Source organism: Balaenoptera ricei, chromosome X, assembly GCF_028023285.1.
Source record: "Balaenoptera ricei isolate mBalRic1 chromosome X, mBalRic1.hap2, whole genome shotgun sequence".
Taxonomy (NCBI): domain Eukaryota; kingdom Metazoa; phylum Chordata; class Mammalia; order Artiodactyla; family Balaenopteridae; genus Balaenoptera; species Balaenoptera ricei.
In genome coordinates this window covers 64,848,621-64,876,606 of record NC_082660.1, presented here as the reverse complement: position 1 = coordinate 64,876,606, position 27,986 = coordinate 64,848,621, and the positions used below count along the sequence as shown (strand labels likewise).

General features: G+C 36.3%; 2 protein-coding genes across 5 annotated transcripts in view; both read left to right on the top strand.

Moving 5' to 3' along the window:
* Positions 1-27,986, top strand: part of PHKA1 (phosphorylase kinase regulatory subunit alpha 1) — a 139,147-nt gene that overhangs the window by 95,903 nt on the left and 15,258 nt on the right. For all 4 annotated transcript variants that reach the window (XM_059910137.1, XM_059910136.1, XM_059910135.1 and 1 more), the window contains 9 exons: positions 8,076-8,154; positions 10,110-10,276; positions 12,666-12,842; positions 14,425-14,516; positions 14,875-15,014; positions 24,242-24,398; positions 24,873-24,952; positions 26,155-26,233; positions 26,374-26,503. In XM_059910137.1, the coding sequence (XP_059766120.1) occupies positions 8,076-8,154; positions 10,110-10,276; positions 12,666-12,842; positions 14,425-14,516; positions 14,875-15,014; positions 24,242-24,398; positions 24,873-24,952; positions 26,155-26,233; positions 26,374-26,503 (1,101 nt within the window). The remainder of the gene's footprint in view (positions 1-8,075; positions 8,155-10,109; positions 10,277-12,665; positions 12,843-14,424; positions 14,517-14,874; positions 15,015-24,241; positions 24,399-24,872; positions 24,953-26,154; positions 26,234-26,373; positions 26,504-27,986) is intronic.
* On the top strand, positions 6,768-7,151 carry LOC132357568 (large ribosomal subunit protein eL31-like). The gene has a single exon (XM_059911143.1). It carries the CDS (start codon positions 6,768-6,770, stop codon positions 7,140-7,142), a length of 375 nt encoding a protein of 124 aa, XP_059767126.1. The 3' UTR covers positions 7,143-7,151.

Sequence of the window (27,986 nt, the reverse complement as noted above, 5' to 3'; positions counted from 1 at the left end):
GTATACCCAGAAAGACAGAATACACAAAGAATGTTTATTTTTTAAAAGTAGAAATAATATAGATGATATTGCCAGACATAGCACATAAAACTAATTAAAACAAAAATAATTTCTTAAAAACCTGACCATGAAGGAATTAAAATTTTTGCAAATAATTCTTTGATTAAAGAGGAAATCAAATTTGAAATTATATAGTCTTTTAAAATGAAAAGTGATACCACTACTAATCAAAACTTAAGAGATTTGGCCAAAGTCATATTTAGAAATTTTCATATTCTTGAATATTTTCACTTTTGAAAAAAAAAAGAGTTCTGTTTCCAGACAAAAAGGAATAGACTCACTTCTCCCTATTCTTCCTGCTAAGTACAGCTAAAAACCCTGGACATTACTATAATACAAACATAAGAAGACTCTGAAAGTTGGAAAAAAGAAGGGAGACTGGCTAGGGACTTTGAACCTAAGAAATGACACAACAGTGAATTTCCTGGGTTTTCCTTCTGCCTCATATATCCTGGACTGGGTGCTGGAGAAGTTATCATCCCAGAAATACAAATGGGTACAGATTTTAAAAGGTCCAGGAAAGACCTTCTCCCTCTAGCCAAAGGAACAGGAAAGGGACAGCCTAGCCAGACAGAAAATTTCTAGACAATAAATGTGTTCTAATCTACCCAAATACCACAGAAAAAAACTACAGCCCCATTCCCATCCCTATCAGCGAGGCTGAGTGGGGAACCTAGACTACTGCCTTCACACAGTTGTGAAGAGGTGCCGCCTCCCTCCTTAGGGATAGTGTCTGAGAAGAACTAGTGGGGAGCTTAGACTTTCATCCTTACTGAACAGTAGAGGAACTCCTTCCACACCCACCTAGCAGTAACAAGGCAGTGCTCCCTTCCCTGCTGCACAATATCAGAAGAGACTTGCTGAATCAGAAGATTCAATAAGATCCACAGTCTTGTAAGATGATACCCCAAATTTCCAGAATACAATACAAAATCACTCATACCAATGCCCAGGAAAATCTCAACTTCAATGAGAAAAGATGATCAACAGATACCAATACCAGGATGACAAAGATGTTGGAATTACAACAAAGATTTTAAGGCAGTCATCATAAAAATACTTTACCAAGCAATTACAACCACACTTTAAACTTGAAAGTAGGAAGTCTCGGCAAAGAAATTGAAGAGGTGGAGAACCAAATGAAAGTTTTAGAATTGAAAACTATAATAACTGAAATGAAAAACTTACTAGATAGGCTCAGTAGCAGAATGAAGAAAATAGACTGAACTTGAAGATAGAACTGTAGAAGTGAACAAGAGTAAAAACAGACTGAAAAATATGAACAGAGCCTCAGAGACCTATGGGACTAATAATGAAACGTCTAGCATTCATGTTATGAGTCCCAGAAGGAGAGGAAAAAGAATATAGGGCTGAAAAAAGTATTCCAACTAATTATGGCTGAAAAAAATGGCAAAAGGCATAAACCTACTGATTCAAAAAGTTGAGAGAGTCCCAAACAGGAAAAACCCAAAGAACTCCATGCCAAAACATAATGATCAAACTCCTGAAAGTTAAAGAAAAAGAAAAAATCCTGAAAGCAGTAAGAGAATGATACACTGTCTATATGGGAAAACAACTAGAATGACAGCAGATCTCATCAAAAACCCTGGAGAACAGAGGAAAGTGGCATAACATTTTTCAGGTGCTTAAAGAAAAGAATTAATAAACTAAGAATTCTGTATCCAGTTAAAATGTACTTGAAGAATAAAGGGAAAAAAGACATTCTCAGCTGAAGCAAAACTAAATGAATTTGTCTGAAGGAGATCTGCTCTAAAAGAATAGCTTAAAGGAAGTTCTTGAAATAAAAAGGAAATAATGCAAGATGGAATGTTGGAACATCAAGCAAGAAAAACAAAAGTTGAAAGAGTAAGAATACAGGTAAATACAATAGACTTTCTCCACTTCAATTTTCTAAATTATGTTTGACATTTGAAGCAAAAATCATAACACTGTCTGATATGGTTCTCAAAGTATGTAGAGGAGATCTTTAATGCAGTTATATATTGGGGGAGGTTAGGGACTGAAAAGGAAATAAGTTTTTTTTCAAGCATAAACATTGTAAAGCAATTATACTCCAATAAAGATGTAAAGATGTAAAGATGTTCTGGAAGTCCTAGCCACGGCAATTAGAGAAGAAAAAGAAATAAAAGGAATACAAATTGGAAAAGAAGAAGTAAAACTGTCACTGTTTGCAGATGACATGATACTATACATAGAGAATCCTAAAACTGCCACCGGAAAACTGCTAGAGCTAATTAATGAATATGGTAAAGTTTCAGGATACAAAATTAATGCACAGAAATCTCTTGCATTCCTATACACTAATGATGAAAAATCTGAAAGAGAAATTAAGGAAACACTCCCATTTACCATTGCAACAAAAAGAATAAAATACCTAGGAATCAACCTACCTAGGGAGACAAAACACCTGTATGCAGAAAACTATAAGACACTGAGGAAAGAAATTAAAGATGATACCAACAGATGGAGAGATATACCATGTTCTCGGATTGGAAGAATCAACATTGTGAAAATGACTATACTACCCAAAGCAATCTACAGATTCAATGCAATCCCTATCAAATTACCAATGGCATTTTTTACGGAGCTAGAACAAATCATCTTAAAATTTGTATGGAGACACAAAAGACCCCGAATAGCCAAAGCAGTCTTGAGGCAAAAAAACGGAGCTGGAGGAATCAGACTCCCTGACTTCAGACTATACTACAAAGCTACAGTAATCAAGACAATATGGTACTGGCACAGAAACAGAAACATAGATCAATGGAACGAGATAGAAAGCCCAGAGATAAGCCCATGCACCTATGGTCAGCTAATCTATGACAAAGGAGGCAAAGATATACAATGGAGAAAAGACAGTCTCTTCAATAAGTGGTGCTGGGAAAACTGGACAGCTACATGTAAAAGAATGAAATTAGAATATTCCCTAACACCATACACAAAAATAAACTCAAAATGGATTCGAGACCTAAATGTAAGACCGAACACTATAAAACTCTTAGAGGAAAACATAGGAAGAATACTCTTTGACCTAAATCACAGCAAGATCTTTTTTGATCCACCTCCTAGAGTAATGGAAATAAAAACAAAAATAAACAAATGGGTCCTAATGAAACTTCAAAGCTTTTGCACAGCAAAGGAAACCATAAACAAGACGAAAAGACAACCCTCAGAATGGGAGAAAATATTTGCAAACGAATCAATGGACAAAGGATTAATCTCCAAAATATATAAACAGCTCATTCAGCTCAATATTAAAGAAACAAACACCCCAATCCAAAAATGGGCAGAAGACCTAAATAGACATTTCTCCAAAGAAGACATACAGATGGCCACGAAGCACATGAAAAGATGCTCAACATCACTAATTATTAGAGAAATGCAAATGAAAACTACAATGAGGTATGACCTCACACCAGTTAGAATGGGCATCATCAGAAAATCTACAAACAACAAATGCTGGAGCGGGTGTGGAGAAAAGGGAACCCTCTTGCACTGTTGGTGGGACTGTAAATTGATACAGCCACTATGGAGAACAATATGGAGGTTCCTTAAAAAACTAAAAATAGAATTACCCTATGACTCAGCAATCCCACTGCTGGGCATATACCCAGAGAAAACCGTAATTCAAAAAGACACATGCACCCGAATGTTCATTGCAGCACTATTTACAATAGCCAGGTTATCGAAGCAACCTAAATGCCCATCAACAGACGAATGGATAAAGAAGTTGTGGTACATATATACAATGGAATATTACTCAGCCATAAAAAGGAATGAAATTGAGTCATTTGTTGAGACGTGGATGGATCTAGAGACTGTCATACAGAGTGAAGTAAGTCAGAAAGAGAAAAACAAATATCGTATATTAACGCATGTATGTGGAACCTAGAAAAATGGTACAGATGAGCCAGTTTGCAGGGCAGAAGTTGAGACACAGATGTAGAGAACAGACATATGGACACCAAGGGGGGAAAACTGCGGTGAGCTGGGGATGGTGGTGTGCTGAATTGGGCGATTGGGATTGACATGTATACACTGATGTGTATAAAATTGATGCCTAATAAGAACCTGCAGTATAAAAAAACAAACAAAACAACTAATACTAAACTTTCATTGGGTTATTTGTATGGAAATATGTTAATATAAGTGTTTCAGACATTACATGAAATTTCTAAAAATCTTACATGTTCTGGTATAATGTTATAAGTCATAATCCTAGTTATTACTTTAAAATGTATATCTCAGAAATAACTAATTTTCTTGTCAACTGCATTATTATGAACTTTCATCAAATCTTTAACCATGGTCATTTTTAAGTCTTTTGTCATTTACCGACAGTTCTGGGTGTACTCTGATGCTTTTGCAAATATGTTCCTATAAAAGTGTTTCATCTTCAAGGAATTCATGGAAAAGACTCTGACAAGTACAGGTTTCTGGTAACTGACTGTACTGCTGAACTGAATGAATAAGCATTTTCAGAACTCTAATGAAAAACTGATGAACTCATAAAAGTGCTAACAAAAGATCAAGATGAAAAAAAAAATTAATTACATGGGACTGAGTGAACTGATGAGGATGAGTATAATTTTTTGACTTTCTGTTTGAATTAAAAAAAAAAATCCCACAAGGACTCGGAGGCAAAGAATATACAAATCAATTTTCACTGAAAAGTAAAGGAGCTGTTACAGTGGAGGATTACTGGACTGAATGTCAATATTATGACATAGTATGAGTGTGTTTCATGTTTGGTAATTGCAATCATTGTTGCTTTTATTGTGGTCATCCATGTACAATGCTTGGTGTCAGTCTATTTATCTCTTGTAAAAATAAAATACAGTGTGTGTGTGTGAAAAAAAAATAAAATAAAAAAAATAAAAATAAAAAAGTAAATAAGGTTTTTACACATCACTTTAAACTCGTGAAATGTTGGCACTAATAGACAGTGATATATGTATAATGCATGTTTGTATATATTATGTAATACCTAGGGTAACCACTAAGAAGTCTATACAAGGAGATAAAGTAAAAAAAACCATAAATAAAATGGAATTCTTGTGTTTTAGAAAGCAGGAATTAAAAATAGAAGAACAGAGGAACAAACAGAAAACAATAAGTAAAATGGCAGACTCATTCCTAATATATCAATAATTAAATTAACTGTAAATAGCCTAAATACACCAATTAAAGACTGAGATTGGCAGAGTAGATTTAAAAATGACCCACATATATGCTGTCTCCATGAGATTCACTTCATATGTAACAATATAGATAGACTAGAATAAAATAATGGAAAAAATATGCCATGTAAAATTAATTTTAAAAATCAGAAGTGGCCATATTAATATCTGGTAAAATAGACTTCATAATAAAGAGAAAAAATATAGATAATAAAAATAATGTTAAGAATGAGGAAGGGGATATAGCTACAGAAATGGAGGAGTCTAAAACTAACACACCATTGTAAAGCAATTATACTCCAATAAAGATGTTAAAAAAAAAACAAGAAATGGAGGAGTCTTTACAAATTATAAAAGAATACCAAATACAATTTTATAAATCTAGATAAAATTGACAAATTTCTAGAAAAGTAAATAATATAAGAATAAGCTTAAGAAATAGAGACACGGATATAGAGAACAAACTTATGGATACCAAGGGGGAACAAGGGGGTGGGATGAATTGGGAGATTGAGATTGACATATATACACTACTATGTATAAAATAGATAACTAATGAGAACCTACTGTATAGCACAGGGAAACTACTCAGTGCTCTGTGGTGACCTAAATGGGAAGGAAATCTGACAAAGAGAGGGTATACGTATACGTATAACTGATCCATTTTGCTGTACAGCAGAAACTAACACAACATTGCAAAGCAACTATACCCCAATAAAAATTAATTTAAAAAAGAATAAGCTTAATAAGAAATATGCATAAAACTATGTAAAAAATTATAAAGCTAATAAAAAACATAAAAGAAGATTTTAATTACTAGAGAGACATACCATGTTGCTAGATGGAAGTAGTTAATATTGAGAAGATGTTCATTCTTATTAAATTAATCTATCAATTCAGTGAATTCCAAATCAAAATAAAGACAAATTTTTATGAACAAGCTGAATCTAAATTGCATATGGAAGAGAAAATGTACCAGAATAACCAGATTTTTTAAAAACTAAAAACAAGAAAAGATAGATCCATTGGAATTACAATAATGATAAAGACAGCAATACAAATAGCAGCAAAAGAATATAAATAAATACATTTGGGAAAATCATTCATTTAGGCCTGCTGCTTTACATTTTATACAAAATTAAATTCTAAATAGATTAAACAGCTAAGCAACAAGAAAAACTATAAAAGAGAAGAAAGTATGGGAGAATGTTTTTGTGATCTTGGGCTGAAGAAAGCTGTACTTTGCAAGACGCAGAAAGGAAAACTTGACAGATTTTAAAACATGAAAATCTAAATTAATCTTTGTTTCTAAATAAATATTTTATACAAAAATGAAGTGTGGTTGAGGCTGAAAGACAAATAATAAAGTAGATAAAATATTTGCCATACATATGATAGAGAAAAGGGTAATAGTCACAAAACATAAAGAGGCCTTGAAAGTCAATTGAAAAAAAAAAAGATTATTTATTAAAAACATGGGAAAAGAGCTTTCCAACCCAAACCAGAATGGCTCCTGCAAAGAAGGGTGGCGAGAAGAAGGGCCAGTCCACCATCAACGAGGTGGTGACCAGAGAACACACTATCATCGTTCACCAGCGCATCCATGGAGTGGGTTTCAAGAAGCATGCCCCTCGGGCACTCAAAGAAATCTGGAAATTTGCCATGAAGGAGGTGGGAACTCCAGATGTACACATTGACACTGAGCTCAACAAAGCTGTCTGGGCCAAAGGAATAAGGAATATCCCATACGGTGTCCATGTGTGGTTGTCCAGAAAACGTAATGAAGATGAAGATTCACCAAACAAGCTCTATACGTTGGTTACCTATGTACCTGTCACCACTTTCAAAAATCTGCAGACAGTTAATGTGGATGAGAACTAACGGCTGATTGTCAAAGTTTTCGAACCACCAAAAAAAAAAAAATGGGAAAAGAACATGAACAGGCAATTCATAAAAGAAATACAAATAGCCAGTCTATACATGAAAACATGCTCAATCTTACTAGTACTAAAATTAAAACAATGTATTTTTTTCATGTATCAGATAAACAAAGATTAAAAAGATTATTAACACCATTGTTGTTAAAGATGTGGGGAAACAATCACTTTCTATACTGATGGTAGACATAGTGGCACAACTTTTTTAGTGTGCAGTTTGGCAGTCTATAAAGTTTTTAGTAAGTGTTCCCTTTGTTCTAACAGTTCTACTTGTAAGAATTTATCCTAAGGAAATAATAGAAAAATTGCATCACAGTGTTGCTTATAATATAACAGTCTAAATATCTGTTATGGAATCATTTTTACCTTTTGCAAAGAATTAGTTAGAAAAAGTGGATCACAAAAGAGTATGTGTAGTATGATCCCCTTCACATAAAGTTGGATAATTGTTAGCCTTCTAAATATTTTTTATGCCTACCCACATACACACACGTAAACCAAAGCTCATTGGATGAGATAATGTATAAAATGTTCAGCACAGTACTCGGCACATAACATTCAACATATGATTGCTGTTGTTATTATTGTCAGCATTCAGTAATCATTCTGTGTTCTGCAATCAGGCAATGTGCTAAGTACTTACAATAAATAAGATACTGTCTGTGAGGAACTCTCCTCTCTTGGTCATCATCCCTTACCATTTCCCATTCTGCAGCATCATTGGCTCTCAGATGAAGTGTTGAAATACAGGGTGGTCAACGAGGACTGTCTCATTTGTACCATCACCACCAGAAAGTTGGTTTAAAATAATTGAAAGATTCCCCTTATTTCAAAGTTAAAACCACAAAGATTGTTTTAAAATTCTCTTCATTTTAAGATGAAGGTGGAACCAGCTTGAATTCAAGTATCCTGGCAGCACTCCGAAAAATGCAGGATGGCTATTTTGGTGGGGCAAGGTAAGTGACCTGTATGCACTCAGTAGTGAAATGAAGTGAAATTTGCATGCTGGGTATAGTAATGGTAGACTTGTGATGCCTTTCTCTGTATCTTTAGCAACATATACCCATCCTATTCCAGGAGCTGGTGTTTGATAGATTGAATCAAGGAATTTAATGTTAAAGAGAACGGTTGGAATTTTTCCCCACCCTGTTCTTTGCCTACACCCCATAAATTCAGTGGATCAGGAAACTTACCCTGGAAGGAAGGAAGAATGGAAGGGAGGGAGGGAAGGAGGGAGGAAAGTAGGTTACTGGACTATTCAATTCTCACTGCTTTTCTTTTTTCCCTAAGTTTTTACTTTGAAAAATTTCAAGTAGACACAAATATGCAAGAATCTTATTGAATACCATATACCCTCCCTCAAGACTCACCTGTTAACATCTGTCCCACTTGTGTGTTCTCTCTCTCCCCCCTTCCCTCCCTTCCTTCCTCTCCTCCCTCCCTTCCTCTCCTCCCTCCCTTCCTCTCTTGTTCCCTACCCTTCTCCCTCTCTCACACACACATATGTGCACACGCACACACACACACACACACACAGGCACACACACTTTTTTCACTAAAGTGTGTGAGGGTTAGTCAGAGATATCATGACTCTTCAACCCTAAATACTTCAGTTTCTGTCTTCTAAGAAAGAGGGCATTCTCATACATGACTACAATATAATCAGCACACTCAGAAAAGTTAATATTGATATGATACTATTATCTAATACAGAGTCCATATTCAGAATTACCCAGTTGTCTCAATAATGTTTTCCCATAGCTTTTTTCCCACTCCAGCTCCAATGAAAGATCACTCGTTGGCTTTTAGTTATTGTATCTCCTTGATGTCTTTTAATCTAGAGCAATTCCCCAGCTATTTGTTAATATTTCATTACAGTTTTCATTACAGTTTTAAAGAAAGAAGGTCAGTTATTTTGCAGAATGTCTCTCAGTTTGTTTAAAATGTTATCTTCTGAGTTACTTTCCCCTGTCTGAGTTTACTCATTGGCGACCTCACAATGGACCTGTCTATTGCTTGCCAGCCCTTCCATGGGGAGAGCGCTTCTCTCCATATTCTTCATAATCCTCCATTCGTGTCTAGATTCCATTATCCTCTCTCCAACAGTCTTTGACCAAATGGCTTTAGCTTCCATTGATCAATCAGTTATTACTAATGGGGTTGTAAAATCATGATTCTGTGTTTCTATCATTCTTTGTACATGTATTAGTTGGAATCCTTCTGTTAAAAATAAAAAAAAGCTCTCCCTTACCCCCTTTAATTTTGTAGTTTTATTGCCAGCATAGAGTCATAGATTCTTATTTTATATTTATGTCATGATTCATTCCAATTTCAGTGTACATATTATTCAAGATCTGGCCATTGGGAGCCCCCTCAAGCTGACTTCTTTAGAAAATCAGTATTATTGACTTTCCCTTTGGGTTTGGGTTTTGCAATTGGCTTTATAAGTAGGGGAAGATATGGCTTACAATCTACTATAATTCTTAAAATTGTCAGATACTGTTTTTTTCTTTTCAAAATGGTCTTTTTGAGTATTTTTTTAAATGATACGACAGATTTGTGGTGATTTATCTTCATTCTGTCCTAGCTTCTCTTGCAGCCAATGGAAGTTTTTGCCAGATATTTGGCAGAGTTAGCAATGTAGTATGTGGCAGTGAAAGAGAGCAAAACTGATCTGCTGGTGGATTGTGAACCCATTAATTGTAGTCTTTATTAACATAGTACCCTAACCTATACTACACTATGTCTAGGAGTGCTGTAAATGTTCACTTTTACAAAATTTGTACTAATGTATAAACGTTAGTAATCCCCCAACAGAGCATTCTAGGTATCCTTTTTATCACTAAACTGTGTTGTTTTGAAAATGATTTCCTCTGATTTTCTGTTTTCTGTTTACCCTCTTAATTGTCAGGATTCAAACAGGTAAACTGTCAGAGTTTTTGACAACATCTTGCTGCACACATTTGAGCTTTATGGACCCTGGACCTGAGGGTAAATTGTACAGTGAAGATTATGATGCCTATGATAATGAGCTGGAATCTGGTGACTGGATGAATGGCTATGGTTCAACCAGTAATGGTAAGGAGGCTTCATAAATGCACTGGCCTTGCTGGACAAGAATACAAAGTATTGTTGAGCATCCTCCTTAATATTTCTCACTGCCAGCAGTCTCACTTCTATTTAATACACCTAGATTTCTACTTTTGTTTGGCTTCACTTTTCATTCTTCTACTTACCTTTGGTTTCTGGTCTAATATCCCTGTGGTGATTGTGGAGTATAGAGTTGGACTATCCCTTACTAAGGTTAGGGGAGATTTCTCTCCCAGGTACATAAAATGACTCGTACTTTAAAAATGGGAGGAAGCAATGGTGAGTGAGAGATATTTAATCAAGTATGTAGTAGGAAAACTAGACATATACGTACTGCTTTTTGACATTAAAAAGCATAAAAAGTATAAAATTCCATCAGAGTTCTTTTATATAGACTATTATATAATATTCTATAATTTTATATTCTAATATATTCTATATATTCTAATTTTATATAGCTCTTTTATATAGAATATTATAGGGGTACATCAGAATCTCTGGGGAGTTCTGCGTAGTTTGAAAAAGCCGATTTGGTACGCCTGTTGCTTTCATATTACACCTAGGCAAATAACGCAGAACAAAATCTAATTGGCTTCTAGGAATACAAAGATGATATAGTGAGAAAGCATCATGGGGGCCTGAGAAACACCCTAAAGTGTTAAAATGCTGATCTAGGCAGGGCAAACATTACATTATTTGAATCCCACAGAGAGAAGGGCTGGTGGGAGTGAATTATTGTTCTAGTTATGTAAAACGTGGTTTGCCTGCTTTCACTGTCTGGTTTTCTGACTGTTAGCCTATATCTTAAGGCAGCCAATTTCTTTATCTTAAGAGTGGTGTGTTGGAGAGAAGAAAAATAAATAAATTAGCTTTCCTCAGTGAGCTAGCAAGCATAATCTCATATACAGTAAACCAAAACACTAGCAGTCAGAAGGACTATTTTCTCATTTGGGCTCAGCATTTACTCACCTAAGTACCATTTAATTCACTCTGTATTTGTTTTTGTAAGATCTAAAATAGTGTGAATTTCTTTGTTTGAAGAGTACATTAAATACAAGGTTATTTCCTGTTATCGGTAATACCCAAAGTCATGATATCTATCTTGGCATAAGCTGAAATATTTTGAAAACCAAATAAGACTGATCATATATTGAGGTTGTTTGCTATTGCATAGGTAGTTGTGATTTATATCTGTAGCACTCATTCTCTTAGATTGCTTTCTTAAATATATCTCTTTAATGATATGTTTTACTAAGCTTGATATTATGCATTCTGAGTCACTTTCCCCTGTCTGGGTTTACTCACTGGTGTCCTCACAATGGACGTGTCTATTGCTTGCCAGCTCTTCCATGGGGAGAGCGCTTCTCTCCATATTCTTCATAATCCTCTACTCAAGTGTCTAGATTGTATTCAAGGTTATAATATTTGTCATTAAGATGTCACTGAGTATGAGGTCCACTCCTGCAGCTCTGCTAGTTCCCATTAGTCACATCAGAGAATAGAAAGACATCTGGAGAGTTCCCCAGAGGTAATCAAAATCCAGATGATACATGACTGACGTAGCAAACTTCAGTATTGATCCAAACATTGGGCTTTTCCAACTATAAATGTTGCAAGTGTTCATGTAAAATCTGAAATGTTAAGCAGCCACAAGATATATGTATTTTTTTTGGTTTCCGTTATCCATAGTCAGAGATAATGTTATAGAAGGTGTGAGGGGGAGGGAGAGACCAAGAGGATAAGGACTATATCTGTCTTCTTCAGCACTGAAACCTCAGCACCTAGTACACCACCTGGTCCATAGTGGGCAATAAATATTTGGTGAATAAGTGAAGGGGGTAACAAAAAAGACCAACGTGTGGTCAATAGTCCTTTTGACACCAGTGCCACATGGAGCTTGTTCTTTCTTTAGCAATTGTAGCTGCCATTTGTGGAATCTGTCTGTTTTCAGGTAGGCTCAATGTTTAGTAGATTTTTGCCCTTCCCCACAAGTCTCCTCATACCAGTGAGACTCAAAGGGCCCTGTTCTACTCCTCCTCCACCACAACTGCCACCACCACTACCATCACACACACATACATAGATTATGAAATGCTCCACCTGGCCTATAATAAGCTCATACTACTTTCAGGGAACCTAATATTGTCTCAACTAAGTTGAAGAACAGGTGGATCCTGGTAAGTGGCTATAGTTTCTGAATAGTAAAGCTACGAGATTGTATAATGATCACCAACTCCTTTCCCCCATGAGCTAAAACAACCTGGTTTTGGTGCTGTGTTGTGGGCACAGGAGTCAGTCATTCTGTTTGGTGGGGTAGATTGTGAAGTAACTAAAATGTTTATTTTTTTCTCTCCCCCTCCCCCCACTAACCTTGCAGCTCGCTGTGGTGATGAAGTTGCTCGTTATTTAGATCACCTCTTGGTGCACACTGCTCCCCATCCTAAAGTAGCCCTTACCTCACAGAAGGGAGGGCTAAATCGGTTCCGAGCTGCTGTGCAGACAACCTGCGATTTAATGTCCTTGATGACCAAGGCCAAGGAGCTGCATGTACAGAGTGAGTAATGCCATGACTCACTGGAGTCAGGAACAGGATGACATGAAGCCCAGGATGGGGGTGGGGTGTTTATTACAGTGTAGGCAGGAACTTTGTTTTGTTCACTGCTTTATCCCCAGCATCTCCGACAGCACCTAGAACATATTAGTTGCTCAAATATTTGTAAAATTAATGAATTTTTACAATTAAAAATGGGTAATTAATGGGTATAGTTTTGCTATAGATAGTGCTGTGTAGTCTGGTTTAACCAGTTACATAGCAAGAAGAGACAGAACAAGAGACATGGAGCATATTCAATTTTAACATCAAAGTATTAAAATGCGGAAAGGATTTTTTCCTCCTTTGGAAAAGTCACTAATTTGGAAGTAATTTTATTTAAAGGGAAAGCATTGCAGACTATTACAAGATAGCCTTGCAATGGAAAGGGAGATATTCTCCCTTAATTAAGCTAAATCTGGTTCCTTAGGCCAGCTGTAACTTATACAGTCAGTTGTTCCAGCAGTGTAGAGCTGTATTTGTCAACTACAGTATCATTCTTCAACAGCTTTACCATTCTTCTCCCCAAGACTACTATCCTCCCTCAGTAGTATTCACAGTGGAGGATGTCTTCTACCACTCATTGCCAGGAGTAGTCATGGCCCCTAAGAGTGTTCATTACCTGTATGATAGCTACATATGAAGGGACAGAAGGGCTCCTTGGCCACACCTAGAGGACCTAAATGTTAACATTTCACAGATGATGAGAATGATTGAGATGCATGATCTTACTGTCTAAAATTTTATTGACCATTACTAACCAAAGATATTAAACATGATCATTGGGGAATCATTTAACAGTTAGAAAAGGGAAAAGCTTAGCATACATAGCCTTTGCGTATGCTTCCTTGACAAAGGGCTTATGCAAAGACATCAGCTTTATTAAGTTATACTTCTTGATTGTGAATCAGGAAACTTGAGCTTAATTCCCAGCTCTGCTACTTACTTGCTTGAACAGTTATCTGAGCTCTGTATCTCTCTTTCTGTATCTGTAAAATGGCAAAAATGACAAGAGAGTCTCTCCTTAGAGGTTATGGTAAGTGTTTCAACAATGAACTGTAAGTAAAAATCTTAGGAACATCTCAAAGTTGGTCAGCCACTACATTTTTTGATTCCCTAGATAGGGTCATCCATTTATCGGTTCTCAAGCAATTCCAACTGCTAGCGGCCAGATATTCTTCTGGGAGAGTCCAGAAAATATAAAATGTAACTGGGTTCTTTCTGTTATATGTGGTAGTCTATTAAAGTATCAGTGATAGCACCATTGTGGTGTTGATTACGTTCGTAGAATTTAATATCTTATATGTCCAGCTGATGCTATAATTCTAGATATTCCATTCAAAATATGTTTATTGGTTGATTGAATATCCTTTGATTTATCTGACCTTCATATTTCTTTTCTTTGCTATTACCAAGAAAGGGTAAATTTCTCATTCTTGTTCTATAAAGAACCAACCCATATGTAACTTCATTGTTGAGGTCAACTGTGCATTTTTATTAATCTCTTAATTATCTAAGCTTTTCCATAAATATCAACCTCTTGCAGATGTACACATGTATCTTCCTACAAAGATATTTCAGGCTTCCCGGCCTTCACTCAACTTACTTGACTTACTTCATGCACCACAAGAGAACCAGGTAAATTTGCACAGGAGGTATTTCTATCAGCTTTTTGCAAAACTGCCATTCTTACAGAAAATAATAGAACTAGCCATTATGGTTTCTGCTAGTAACTGGTGGTAGGCAAAATGCCACCATGGTGAAGACATATGTCCTTTTTAGTTCACTTTTTAAATGGGCAAGTTTTTCTAGTCAGGCTTAAGAAAACTAGATTGCTGTATCATACATTCTGAAGGTGTCATTGTTTTTGCTTTACTTTTTGTCAAAATTTAGCAAACTCTTATGGAAAAGGTTTAGAAAGTGAAAAGATCAACACTCTAGGGCATTATTTAAGGTGATCACTTGTGGATTTTTTTTGTCTTTTCTCAAACTAAAGGTTCCCTCTGTTCGTGTAGAAATACATCTTCCTAGACACCCGTCTGGGGAAGTGGACTTCAAAGCACTGGTTTTACAGTTGAAGGAGACCTCCAGCTTACAGGAGCAAGCTGATATCCTCTACATGCTATATACTATGAAGTAAGTGATGGATATTATCAATCTACTTTCATGATCATATAGAAAAGAAGTATAGCATAGTAAATATAGCACTGCTCTGGAGTCTCACTGATGTGGATTTGAATAGTTTTGCAACCTACCTACTGTGTAACTTTAAAGTCTCAATTGTCCTCATTTATAAAATTTGGATTATACCTACCTCATAGAATTGTTGTAAAGATTAAAACAAGATAAAATATCTGCAGTCTCTGGGAATAAAGACACAGACCTACTAGAGAATGGACTTGAGGATATGGGGAGGGGGAAGGGTAGGATGTGACAAAGTGAGAGAGTGGCATGGACATATATACACTACCAGACGTAAAATAGATAGCTAGTGGGAAGCAACCGCATAGCACAGGGAGATCAGCTCTGTGCTTTGTGACCACCTACAGGGGTGGGATATGGAGGATGGGAGGGAGGGAGACGCAAGAGGGAAGAGATATGGGAACATATGTATATGTATAACTGATTCACTTTGTTATAAAGCAGAAACTAACACACCATTGTAAAGCAATTATACTCCAATAAAGATGTTAAAAAAAAATATCTGCAGTCTCTAATACAGTGCCTGGTACATAGTAAGTGACTAATAACGTAAACATTATTATCATTATTATGGTTATTTTAAGCCTCCATTATTTGGTAAAATCTATAGATAAATAAATTTTTAACTCAAAAGAAGTAAGAATATGGAGGCTTACAGGAAAAAAAAAAGTAGCATTAGTGAGTGTTTGCTATGTGTCAGGCATCCTCTGCTAGGTACATTTTATCTAGGTACCCCTAACTCTAGGTACCTTGAACTCCTCTCTCCTGTCCCCCAAATTCCCCCACAAAATTACCTGTTCTTCCTCATTTATTCATGTTGTCAGCACCCTGAAGAGGCAGGATGGACCCCCGCCCTCCCCTAATTTGTTTTGGATGTCAAGACTGATGATGCCACACAAATACCAGAAGGGTGTGGGTCCTTAAAAAGCAGGGAAAGAGGCTGGATTTGGAATTTTATTATGATTAGGAGGTGAGGCTGGGATGAGGGTTCATTCTCAACGGCACCAAAAGAGGGAACACTCAGACTTTTTTATCAACTTGCTCAGACGTAGGCTGGAAAGGAAAGGGGAGTGGTAGGACTTGAAAGCAGTCAGCAGTCAAATATCAAAAATGGAGTTGCTTCTATGAAATTCTCCATCTCTATTGTTGGAATCAACACCTACCTAATCATCAAGCCTTCTCCCTATATCCAGTTAATCACCAAGTCTGTCCAGTTTTACCTCTAAATATTTATCTTCTGCATCTCTAATATTGCTGCCTTCATTCAGGCCTATGTCTCTCCCTAGGACTGTTGCTACAGTTTCCTAACAAGTCTTTCTACTTCAATCTAGTTTTCCTCAAACACATCCTCAACAGAGGAGGGAGAGTAACTTTGATGATATTGCCGAAATGCCCAGGCTTATACAAAAGTAGAGAGAACAGTGTGATGAACACTTTTGGACCCATCTCCCAGCCTGAACAACTATAAACTCATGGTTAATCTTGTCACATCTATATTCTCATTCTCTCTTCCTCCTGGATTATTTTGAAGAGGATACCAAACATTTTATCATTTTATTCCTAAATATTTCAGTATTATTTCTAAAAGACAAAAACCTCTTAAAACATAACCACAATGGGGCTTCTGGTTCTGGACAAGATAGAGTAAATGCATTTCTCTCCGTTCCTCCTGCTGGGTACAGGAGGACATTATTTATAAAACAAACATAACAAGATGTTGAAAGGTGGAGAGAAGGCGGCAGACTGGCTAAGGACCTCATGATTCAAGGACTGAGAGGGTGCTGACATCCCCAGGTTTTCTTTGTTGCCTCACTGGGTGCTGGAGAAGCCAGCAGCCTGAAAAGGCCAGTCATTGGGCACAGACAACAAAAGCCCTAAGGAAAACCCGTTCTTCCCAGACAAAGGGCTAGGAAAGAGGCACTCTAGCAACACAGACAACTTTTAAACAATAACCACTCTATTCCAGCCAAGCACCAGAGAAAAATCTGCGGTGCTACCCCTGTCAACAAAGGCTGAGTGGAAAGCCCAGACTTCTGCTCTCACCAAGGCAGGCACTGCTCCACCTTTCTCACTGCCAGGGGAGTGTCAAAGAAGGCTAGGTAGGGATCAGGAACTTTCATCCCCTCTAGGTGGTAATGAAGTCCCCTTGGCCTGACTCCAGAGCCTATGCCATTTCCATCAGATTATGGTGTTTAATGAGTAAGTAAAAAAGGAAGCTGAAAAGCCTACCAGCACTAAAGTCAAAGTTTTACACATCCAATTTTATTAAAAATAGCCCAAACATATTTTAAGCCATTTAGGGCCTGCCTGCTTTGCATCCTCCTCAAAACTCAACCTGCATCTGCTAGCAAGAGATAAGCCCTGGGCCGTGAGTGTCCCAAACCATTGCTGCCATTCAGAGCTTTCTAACCTAGAGCCTCCCCACAGTGCTACTGAGGGACTACACCTAGACCTGTAACCCCCCTCCTCCCCTCTTCCCTGGGAGTTCCCTTGCCCTCCTCCATGTTATGGATGGTAGAACTTGTGCCTTATATAAGCCTCCTGACAGTCTGATGCTGTGAGGGACTTCCCCTCTCATACAACCCTGTCCAAGTGCCAACTGTTAAAGCTTGTTATGTGCTACTACCAAGAAAAAGACATGGGTTTTATTACTCTGATACCTTTATTCCTTTCCTTTTTCCTTTAGGGTAAGGCAGTCTGTTCAAAAAGTATTAGTTGAATACTTATGTGCCAGGCACAATGCTAAATGCAGAGTAGTGAAAAGATAGAGAAGGTGAGAAGAGATAAGGGTTAAGGACAGAATGACTAATGACTGTAGCTTGAATGAAAACTGAAGATTCAGCAGGGTCATTGGGATAGGCAAGCAAAGGCTTGAAACACTCATGCTTTCCTACCAATTCAGATGATCCATGATTGACTGCCAACTCTTCCACTCCTAACACATGAGTTTTCTTCATCTAATCCTGTACATACTAACTTCACCATAACATCTGATCAAAACCTGTAATCTCACTAGAACTAGTACTCTAGTATCAAACCACTTGAGTAGATTGTTTGATGTGCTGCATGGTGTTTAATACACTTGGAATTCTGCCCAGTATCCCTTGTGGATTTGAGTAGAAACTGGGAGGTGGGGTTTCCTATGTCTATCGACTAGTATTCCTTCTGTGAGTTGTCTGTTCATAACCATTGTTTGCTCTCCATTGGATTATTTATATTTTTCTTATAGTAATAGTATATATTACTATTTTGTTTGTTATATTTGTTGCAGATATTTTGTCCAAGGTATTTGTGTTTTAACTTTGTTCATATGCTTTTCTCTATGCAAAAGTTTCGGGTTTTTTTTTTAATATTTATTTATTTACTTATTTGGCTGCACTGGGTCTTAGTTGCGGCACGCAACATCTTCGTTGCGGCGTGGGGGATCATTAGTTGTGGTACGTGGGATCTTTAGTTGCAGCATGTGGTGTCTAGTTCCCTGACCAGGGATCGAACCCGGGCCCCCTGCATTGGGAGCGTGGAGTCTTAACCGCTGGACCACCAGGGAAGTCCCAAAAGTTTTGTTTTATATAGTCTTTTCTTTTTTGGCTTCTGAGTTTCTTATCATGCATGGGGAGAACCTTCTCCCCTCCCAGAATTTAAAAATATTTTAAATACCTTCAAGAATTTTTAAAAATTTAAGTCCTTAATCTACTCAGAATTCATTTTTATATGTCTTCTTACTCAGCATGTCTAAAGTCAAATTCAGTCTTTACCAGAAACCTACTACTGCCTGACGCTTTTCATGGTATTATCATTCTTTCAGTCACCCAGACTTGAAATTGTGTCAACACCTTCAAGTCCTTCTCATCCCCTGCCTCTCCCTACCACATCACCACCACTACTGTTGGGAATCAGTGACCAAACCTATATCCTCTATAATCTAACTTTCGACCTTTATCTACCATTGCTCCCCCATCACAATGTGAATACTGCCACCAAAACAGCCTGCTACTTATCACATCCAAAACAAAGCCTGTATATGACCACTTTCAGACCTTGGTTCATGTTTTTTCCTCTGTCTGGACTACTCTCCCTTTACCACATCCCATCTCTCCTCGTTGGAATTCTAGCTATCCATCAAGGCCTGGATCATCTGTCACCTCCATGAAACTTTCTCTGATCCCTAGGAATAAAAAGGATCTTCCCTGATTATGAGATCTCATAACATTTATTTTCATATTATTTATTTTTATTTTGACCATTTCAAACTTAGAGAAAAGTTGTAAGGATAGTACAAAAAAAAAAGTTCTGAGAAAACCATAATTCAAAAAGAGTCATGTACCACAATGTTCATTGCAGCTCTATTTACAATAGCCAGGACATGGAAGCAACCTGTGTCCATCAACAAATGAATGGGTAAAGAAGATGTGGCACATATATACAATGGAATATTACTCAGCCATAAAAAGAAACAAAATTGAGTTATTTGTAGTGAGGTGGATGGACCTAGATTCTGTCATACAGAGTGAAGTAAGTCAGAAAGAGAAAAACAAATACCGTATGCTAACACATATATATGGAGTCTACAAAAAAGAAAAAAAAATGGTCATGAAGAGCCTAGGGGCAGGATGGGAATAAAGACGCAGACCTACTAGAGAATGGACTTGAGGACACGGGGAGGGGGAAAGGTAAGCTGGGACAAAGTGAGAGAGTGGCATGGACATATATACACTACCAAATGTAAAACCGATAGCTAGTGGGAAGCAGCCGCATAGCACAGGGAGATAAGCTCGGTGCTCTGTGATCACCTAGAGGGGTGGGATAGGGAGGGTGGGAGGGAGGGAGATGCAAGAGGGAAGAGATATGGGGATATATGTATACATATAGCTGATTCACTTTGTTATAAAGCAGAAACTAACACACCATTGTAAAGCAATTATACTCCAATAAAGATGTTTAAAAAAATAATAAAATTAAATTAAAAAAAAAAAAAGTTCTGGATATCCTTCACCCAGATCCCTCAGATGTTCACACTGAGCTTTAATATCTCTCTTTCTCCCCCCTCCCTGCCTCCGTCCCTGTCTTCTTCTTCATCATCTCATCATCATCATCACCACACACACATTTTTTTTCTGAACCATTTGACAGTATGTGGCAAACATGATCCCCTTCTACCCCCAGATACTTCGATGTGTATTTCCTAAAGACTAGGAATTCTCTTATATAAGCACAGTATAATTGCCAAAATGAGAAAATTAATGTTAAGATAATACTGTTATCTAATCTACAGACCTTATTGAGATTTGTTGGTTGTCCCAATAATGTCTTTATAGCAAAAGAAAATCTAAATGATGCATTTCATTTAGTTCTTATGTGTCCCTCATCTCCTTTAATCTGGAACAGTTCCTAAGTCTTTATTTTTAATGTTATTGACATTTTTGAAGGATACAGACCAGTTGTTTTACAGAATATCCCTAAATTTTGGTTTATCTGATGTTGCCTCATAATTAAATTCAGGTTATGCATTTTGGGCAAGAATACTACTGAAGTGATGCTGAGTTCTTCTCAGTGTATCTTATCAGGAGGCACATAGTACTGATGAGTCCCATTTCTGGTAACTCTGACCACTTGGTTAAGGTAGTATCTTCCACGTTCCTCCGCTGTAAAGTTACTATGTTATACTTCAAAATTAAAAAGTATCTTGTAGAGATGTACTTTGAGACTGTGAAAATATCCTGTTACTCTTCAGACTTTCATTCACTGTTTCTTGAATCTATTGATTCGTATAGTATAGTATAGATTTAGTTTTATTATATTAAACATTTATATTATATATAATTTGATATATTGAATAGATAACATATTATCATGGTTTAAACATTTTAAAGTACAAAAGGATACAGTGAAGGGGTAAAAAGTCTTTCTCCCACCTCTCTTCCCCAGATACCTGATTCCCCTCCTCATAGACAATCAATGCTATTGATTTTTTGTGTATCCATCCAGGGACATTTTATGCATATATAGGTAAATACAGATATATATGTGTTTTCTTTTATACCTGTTTACCCAAATGGTAGATTGAACACCTTTTCTTAAGTTTAAAAGCCATTGGTACTTATTTTGCCAGATGTTCTTTTGTTGTTTTTTATTTTCTTATCTATTTGTTGGAATTCTTTTTTTTTTAACCTCTTAATCTCCCTCACCTATTTCTCTCCTCCCCCCACTTCCCTCTCCTCTGGCAACCATGTTTGTTCTCTGTATCTATGATACTATTTCTGCTTTGTTATGTTTGTTCATTTGTTTTGTTTTTTAGATTCTATATATAAGTGAAGTCATATGATATTTATCTTTCTCTGTGTGACTTATTTCACTTAGCATAATATCCTCTAGGTCCACCATCCATGTTGTTGAAAATGGCAAGATTTCATTCTTTTTTATTGCAGAGTAATATTCCATTGTGTGTGTGTGTATGTGTGTGTGTATATATGTATATGTGTGTGTATATATATATATATATATATATATATATATATATATATCACATCTTTATCCATTCATATTGATGGGCATTTAGTTGCTTCCATATCTTGGCTATCATAAATAATGCTGCAGTGAACAGAGCTGTGCATATATCTTTTCAAATTAGTGTTTTTGTTTTCTTCAGATAGATACCCAGAAGTGGAATTGCTGGATCATATGATAGTTCTATTTTTAAGGGGGTTTTTTTTGCCTTTTTTGAAAATTTTATTGAAGTATAGTTGATTTACAATGTCATGTTAGTTCAGGTGTACAGCACAGTGATTCAGTTTTTTATATATATATATATATATATATATATATATATATATATATATATTCTTTTTCAGATTCTTTTCCCTTATAGGTTAGTACAAAATATTGAGTATAGTTCCCTGTGCTATATTGTAGGTCCTTGTTGGTATTTCTAAGTCTTTGAGGAATCTCCATACTGTTTTCCATAGTGACTGCACCAATTTACATTCCCACCAACAGTGTATTAGGGTTCCTTTTTCTTCACATCCTCATAAACACTTGGTATTTCTTATCTTTTTGATGATGGCCATTCTGACAGGTGTGAGGTGATATCTCATTGTGGTTTTGATTTGCATATCCTTGATGATTAGTGATATTGAGCATCTTTTCATGTGCCTATTAGCCATTTGTATGTCTTCTCTGGAAAAATGTCTATTCAGATTCTCTGCCCATTTTCAATCAGATTGTTTATTTTTTTTGACGTGAATTGTATGAGTTGTCTATTTTGGATATTAACCCTTCATTGGATATATCATTTGCAATTGTCTTCTCCTATTCAGTAGGCAGCCTTTTTGTTTTGTTGACAGTTTCCTTCTCTGTGCAAAAACTTTTAGTTTGAGGTAGTCTCATTTGCTTATTTTTGCTTTTGTTTCCTACACCTGAGGAGACATATCCAAAAACATATTGCTAAGACCAGTGTCAAAGAGTATACTGTCTATGTTTTCTTCTAGAATTGTTATAGTTTCAGGTCTTACATTTAAGTCTTTAATCCATTTTGACTGTATTTTTGTATATGGTGTGGGAAAGTAGTCCAGTTTGATTCTTTTGCATGTAGCTGTCCAGTTTTCCCAGCACCGTTTATTGAAGAGGCTGTCGTTTCCCCATTGTATATTCTTGTCTCCTTTGTTGAACATTAATTAAACATATAATTGTGGGTTCATTTCTGAGATCTCTATTCTGTTCCATTGGACTGTGTGTCTGCTTTTGTGCCAGTTCCATACTGCTTTGAAGACTGCAGCTTTATAGTATAGTCTGAAGACAGGGAGCATGATTCCTCCAGCTTTTTCTTCTTTCTCAAAATTGTTTTGGCTATTCAGTGTCTTTTGTGTTTCCATACAAATTTTAGAATGCTTTGTTCTAGTTCTGTGAAAAATACGATTGGTATTTTGATAGGGATCGCATTGAATCTGTAGATTGTCTTGTGTGGTACGGTCACCTTAGCAATGTTAATTCTTCCAATCCGTGAGTACGGTATGTCTTTTCATTTGCTTATGTCACCTTCAATTTCTTTTATCAATGTCTTATAGTTTTCTGAGTACAGGTCTTTTACCTCCTTAGTTAGATTTATTCCTAGGTATTTTATTCTTTTTGATTCGATTTTAAATGAGATTGTTCTTAATTTCTCTTTCTGATAGTTTATCATCAGTATTTAGAAATGCAGCAAATTTCTGTATATTAATTTTGTATCCTGCGACCTTTCTGAATTCATTGATGAGTTCTAGTAGTTTTTTGGTGGAATTCTTTATACATTAGGAAAATTGGCCTATGAATTGCAAATATTTTTCTCAGTTTGTAATTTGTCCTATGACTTTGCTTATAGTGGTTTTTGCAATAAGAGTTTTGTATATTTATATATACATATGTATATAAATGTATCAATCTTTCTTTTATGGCTTCTGGTGTATAGTTCACAGTTTAAAAGTCCTCTTGACTCTGAAATTATAAAATAGTTCTCCCATATCTCTTTTAGTACTTTAACATTTAAATTTGATACATTTGGAATTTTGGTGTACAGTGTGAGGCATGGATTCAACGTTTTTTCCAGTTGGCTACTTGATTGTCTTAACATCATTTAATAAATAATCTACCTTTTATCATCTATTAAATTCCCAATTTCATAGCACTTCATATATCTTTTATGGTACTTCACAGTTGACTTGTGTTATAGGAACTTTTACGACAGTAATGTATATGATGTGTGTGTGTGTGTATATATATATGTGTATGTATATATATATATGTATATATATATATATATATATATATCTTTTAAAAATAAGCACACATTCTTCATACTTCTTCATTAGTTCCCTAAGTGTAGCATACTTTCTGAACTTTCAGTAGTTAAATTAAATCTTTGACTTTAATTTCAGCTACTTTGAAGCCCATTAAGAGGGTAAAAGAATGTATTTTGTCAAAACACAACTGAAACTAAGACTTATTCTTGTCTAGGTATTCGGCTTTCAGTACTGACTTAAAAATCGTTTTACGAGAATTCGTAGTAAATAACATTCATTTCCTAATGAGAGAGACCTATCAAAAACAGGCATATTCACTATGACGCAAACAAAATATTGTTGCCTGTAGCTTTATTTATAATTAATGTAGACCTGCCTTTAACATTCCAGAGGACCTGACTGGGACACTGGATTGTATGATGAGGGGAGTGCAACAGTCAGAGAGCTGCTTACTGAGCTCTATAGCAGAGTTGGAGAAATTCGTCACTGGGGCCTGATCCGATACATCTCTGGAATCTTAAGGAAGAAGGTGGAAGCACTCGATGAGGTACTATAAATTCTTCTTGAATTTATACCAAATCTAAATGGAGGTGCTTTTTAAAAATTGGTTTCTGCAGTTGATTTTTAAGGCAGTCACCACAGCATCTAACCATTTAAGATGTTGTTTTTCCCACATAACATTTCTGATTATCAGGTAGCTTTTTTTGTTTATGAATGTCAAATATATAATACTGAAGCATATAAACTGTAGACTTATAGAGGTGTTATAAACTATGAGAATTCTAGGTCTTAAGAATGAATTTATACTAGGCTAAAAGTTCCTACCTTTTAGGAGATAAAAATACTTCATTGTTCCTTCCTAGAAATCCCTCTTTTCTGATCTTCATCGCATTTCCTGAGGAAAAGATTGATGTGTCATTAAGTTAAGGGGGAGCAAAGGTTTCTAGGCTGAAAAGAGAAAATTTCGTGGAAATGTGAGTTGTTATGGAAAGGATAATACTATTATACTATTTATTCCTAGGCCTGCACAGACCTTCTCTCCCACCAGAAACATTTGACAGTGGGACTCCCTCCAGAACCTCGAGAGAAGACCATCTCTGCGTTAGTATGGTTTTTGTTTGGGTTTGATCAAGCTTCTCTGAGACTTTAAGGAGCTGTGTGGACTGACTGCAATTCTCTTGTCCTAATCTATAAATGGATGATAATGTCCTACGTGTGTGAGCTTCTATCAGGGACAGTCGATGTGAGAATGTTGGTAGTGATAGGACATGAGTAAATGAAAGAGAAGGTTCACAGGGAGTAGTACTCAAATGTATTTTGGTCTTTTGGGGTTTTTTTGTTTGTTTGTTTTTACTTATTGGCTTTACCAAACGTTTTATTCAAAAAACAAACAAACAGGGCAACTGGGATTAGCCCCCACTCTAGAATTTGTTCCAGGCCTCTCTCCTTGGCTTATAGATGGCTGTTTTTTCCTTATGTCTCTTCACATTTCTTCTCTCTCTGTGTGTCTCTGTGTCCAAATTTCTCACTTATACAAGACACCAGACATATTAGATTAGGGCCCACCCAATTACCTCACTTTAGCTTACATCTGTAAAGACCCCATCTCCAAATAAGGTCACACTCTGAGATACGAGGGATTAGGATTTCAACATAGGAACTTAGAGGGAACACAGTTCAATCCATAACACCTTACTCCTGGCAAACAGAACCTTTTATTACAAATCAGATCAATTTTGTGGCTTCTGTGGGCAATCCAAAAGGAGATGGCATGCCCCATGCCCCCAGAGTGCTTAGTATCAACAGGAGAGTCAGAAGTGTAGGAGGGTGTGTGTGTGTGTGTGTGTGTGTGTGTGTGTGTGTGTGTGTGTAAACTGATGAAACTATAAAAATCAGTATAACTCTATAAGGTGTGATTGTAAAGTAATAAAATGGCTTCCAAAAGGCACAGCTTAGATTTAGTTTACTACTTTTTAGCCATAATAGTTACTTGTCAAATGTTAAGAATTAACCATGAAAGACTGGTCTGGAAGGACGTCATGCGGTGACTTTTAAATACAATTTGGAAGGAGAAGGGCAATCCAGGCTTAGAGACGGGAGAGCAGAGCTCTCCTGAGTTGATATGGGCCAGAGTGCTTTGGGGAGGCAGTGAACTTTGAAGACTGAAAGAACCAGAATGCTACCAGTAATGATGAGATGTTGAGACACTGACTTGGACTTGGGAGGAGCTTTTTTATTTTCTCAATAAATTTAGCTTTAAGTAGTTGCAGAATTTTGTCTTTCTTCACTGTCCTCTTCCTTAGACCTCTGCCCTATGAAGTACTCACTCAGCTGATAGATGAAGCCAGTGAAGGGGACATGAGCATTTCAATTCTTACACAGGTGAGCAGAATTATAAAGCCTAATCTGATGATTGATATTTAAAAGTTTGCTTTCAATTGATCTGGCAATTTCTGAAGACCACAAAATAAGCCTTGTGAGATCTAGGGCATAATTTTTGTCTATATTCATTCCATGCACAGGAAATAATGGTATATCTAGCCATGTATATGCGAACTCAGCCTGGCCTCTTTGCTGAAATGTTTCGACTTCGAATTGGTCTGATCATACAAGTTATGGCAACAGAACTGGCCCACTCCCTTCGATGCTCAGGTATTCAATTAAGTAACTGTTTGAGGCAGAATTCACTTTTAATAGAGTTCTACTGAGTTTTGAATCAGGAGGGAAAGGAAGCTAAAAGATTTTTATCAGTAGCTCAGAAGCTGCATATAGCAGTCTTGTTCCCATGTTAGTCAGTCTCTATACAAGTCAAGGGACTGCTATGACAAATTTATATATTAGTTGTCAACTTCAAAATTCACCTCCTAGGGGCTCTGCACTCCCAATGACATTCCTACTAACTCCTAGAGTGATCCGAGACATATATCAAACTAAGTGTGACAGACTGGGTTCGATTCTGATTCAGGCATGGCCACCTCTGGCTGTCAGATTGAGTCACCACATCAGTTTGATTATAGTGTCAGTATTCTGTCTAGTCAACATCACGATCAAATAAAGGAAGGCAATATTTCTATTCATATTTATCTGACAAGACTCTTTTTGATATTAGCTATAGGTATATTTGGCAAGGTAGCAGTTTTAGTTAGAAGAATAGATGGGGCCTTTGGAAGCTGTAGCACAGAATTATGGGGGGACCCCATGGCATGACTATTTTTTCCTTCGGTATTTGATTTCAACAAGAATGGCAAAGTAATAGAGATAGAGATTGAATACAAAGATAAAATCACAGTTGCAAAACTCAATTTTAGCCATTGTTTCAGTTAAATTTCCCCAAAAGGCTTTTAATTGAGCTGTTAGCAAGTAGCTAAATTTATTGGTTTGAATCTAACCTAAATTACATGAGATAATGTATATTTAAATAACCCTTTAAAGGAATAAAGCTAATGATTATTTTATACCTACCATATGCCAGACACTGTACTTTTTGCTTTATATTTACATATATTATCTCATTTAATCCTTACAACAACCAACTGGAGAAGGTATTTTTATCTCACTTTTACTGATTGTAAAAGGAATTGAAACTCAACAAACTATTGGATGTAAAATAGGCTCAAGGATGTATTGTACAACACGGGGAATATAGCCAATATTTTGTAATAACTGTAAATGGAAAGTAACCTTTAAAATTGTATAAAAGTTTTAAATTCTTTAAATAAAGCTAATGAGCAGTTTTTTAAAAATGAAACTCAGAAAGGTTAATAACTTGCCCAAAGTTACATAACTGATAAATAGTGAAATTTGAGTCCAAGTCTGCTTGATTCCAAATGATCGCCAGTTCAGCACATTGTTATAAGATTACATGTATATATATATTTTTTTTTCTCAAGCTTTGGTATCAAGTGATGTTTTATGAGAGTCTGATTATTCAATAATAAACCTCAAGAAGGGATAAATCCCCAAACATTCTTCACTTTTCCTTAATTGCCCATTACAGATATTTTTTTTTCTTGTGGATTCATCAAACCGTGGCTATTTATTTCTTCTAGGATAAAATCAAGATCCCTGGGTCTGATATTCAAGACCCTCAACAGTCTGGCCTCTACCTCCCACTTCAACAGTACTTCCCACTAAT

Excerpts from the sequence above, each read along its gene's own strand:
- LOC132357568 (XM_059911143.1), top strand. The coding sequence starts at position 6,768 with ATGGCTCCTGCAAAGAAGGGTGGCGAGAAGAAGGGCCAGTCCACCATC.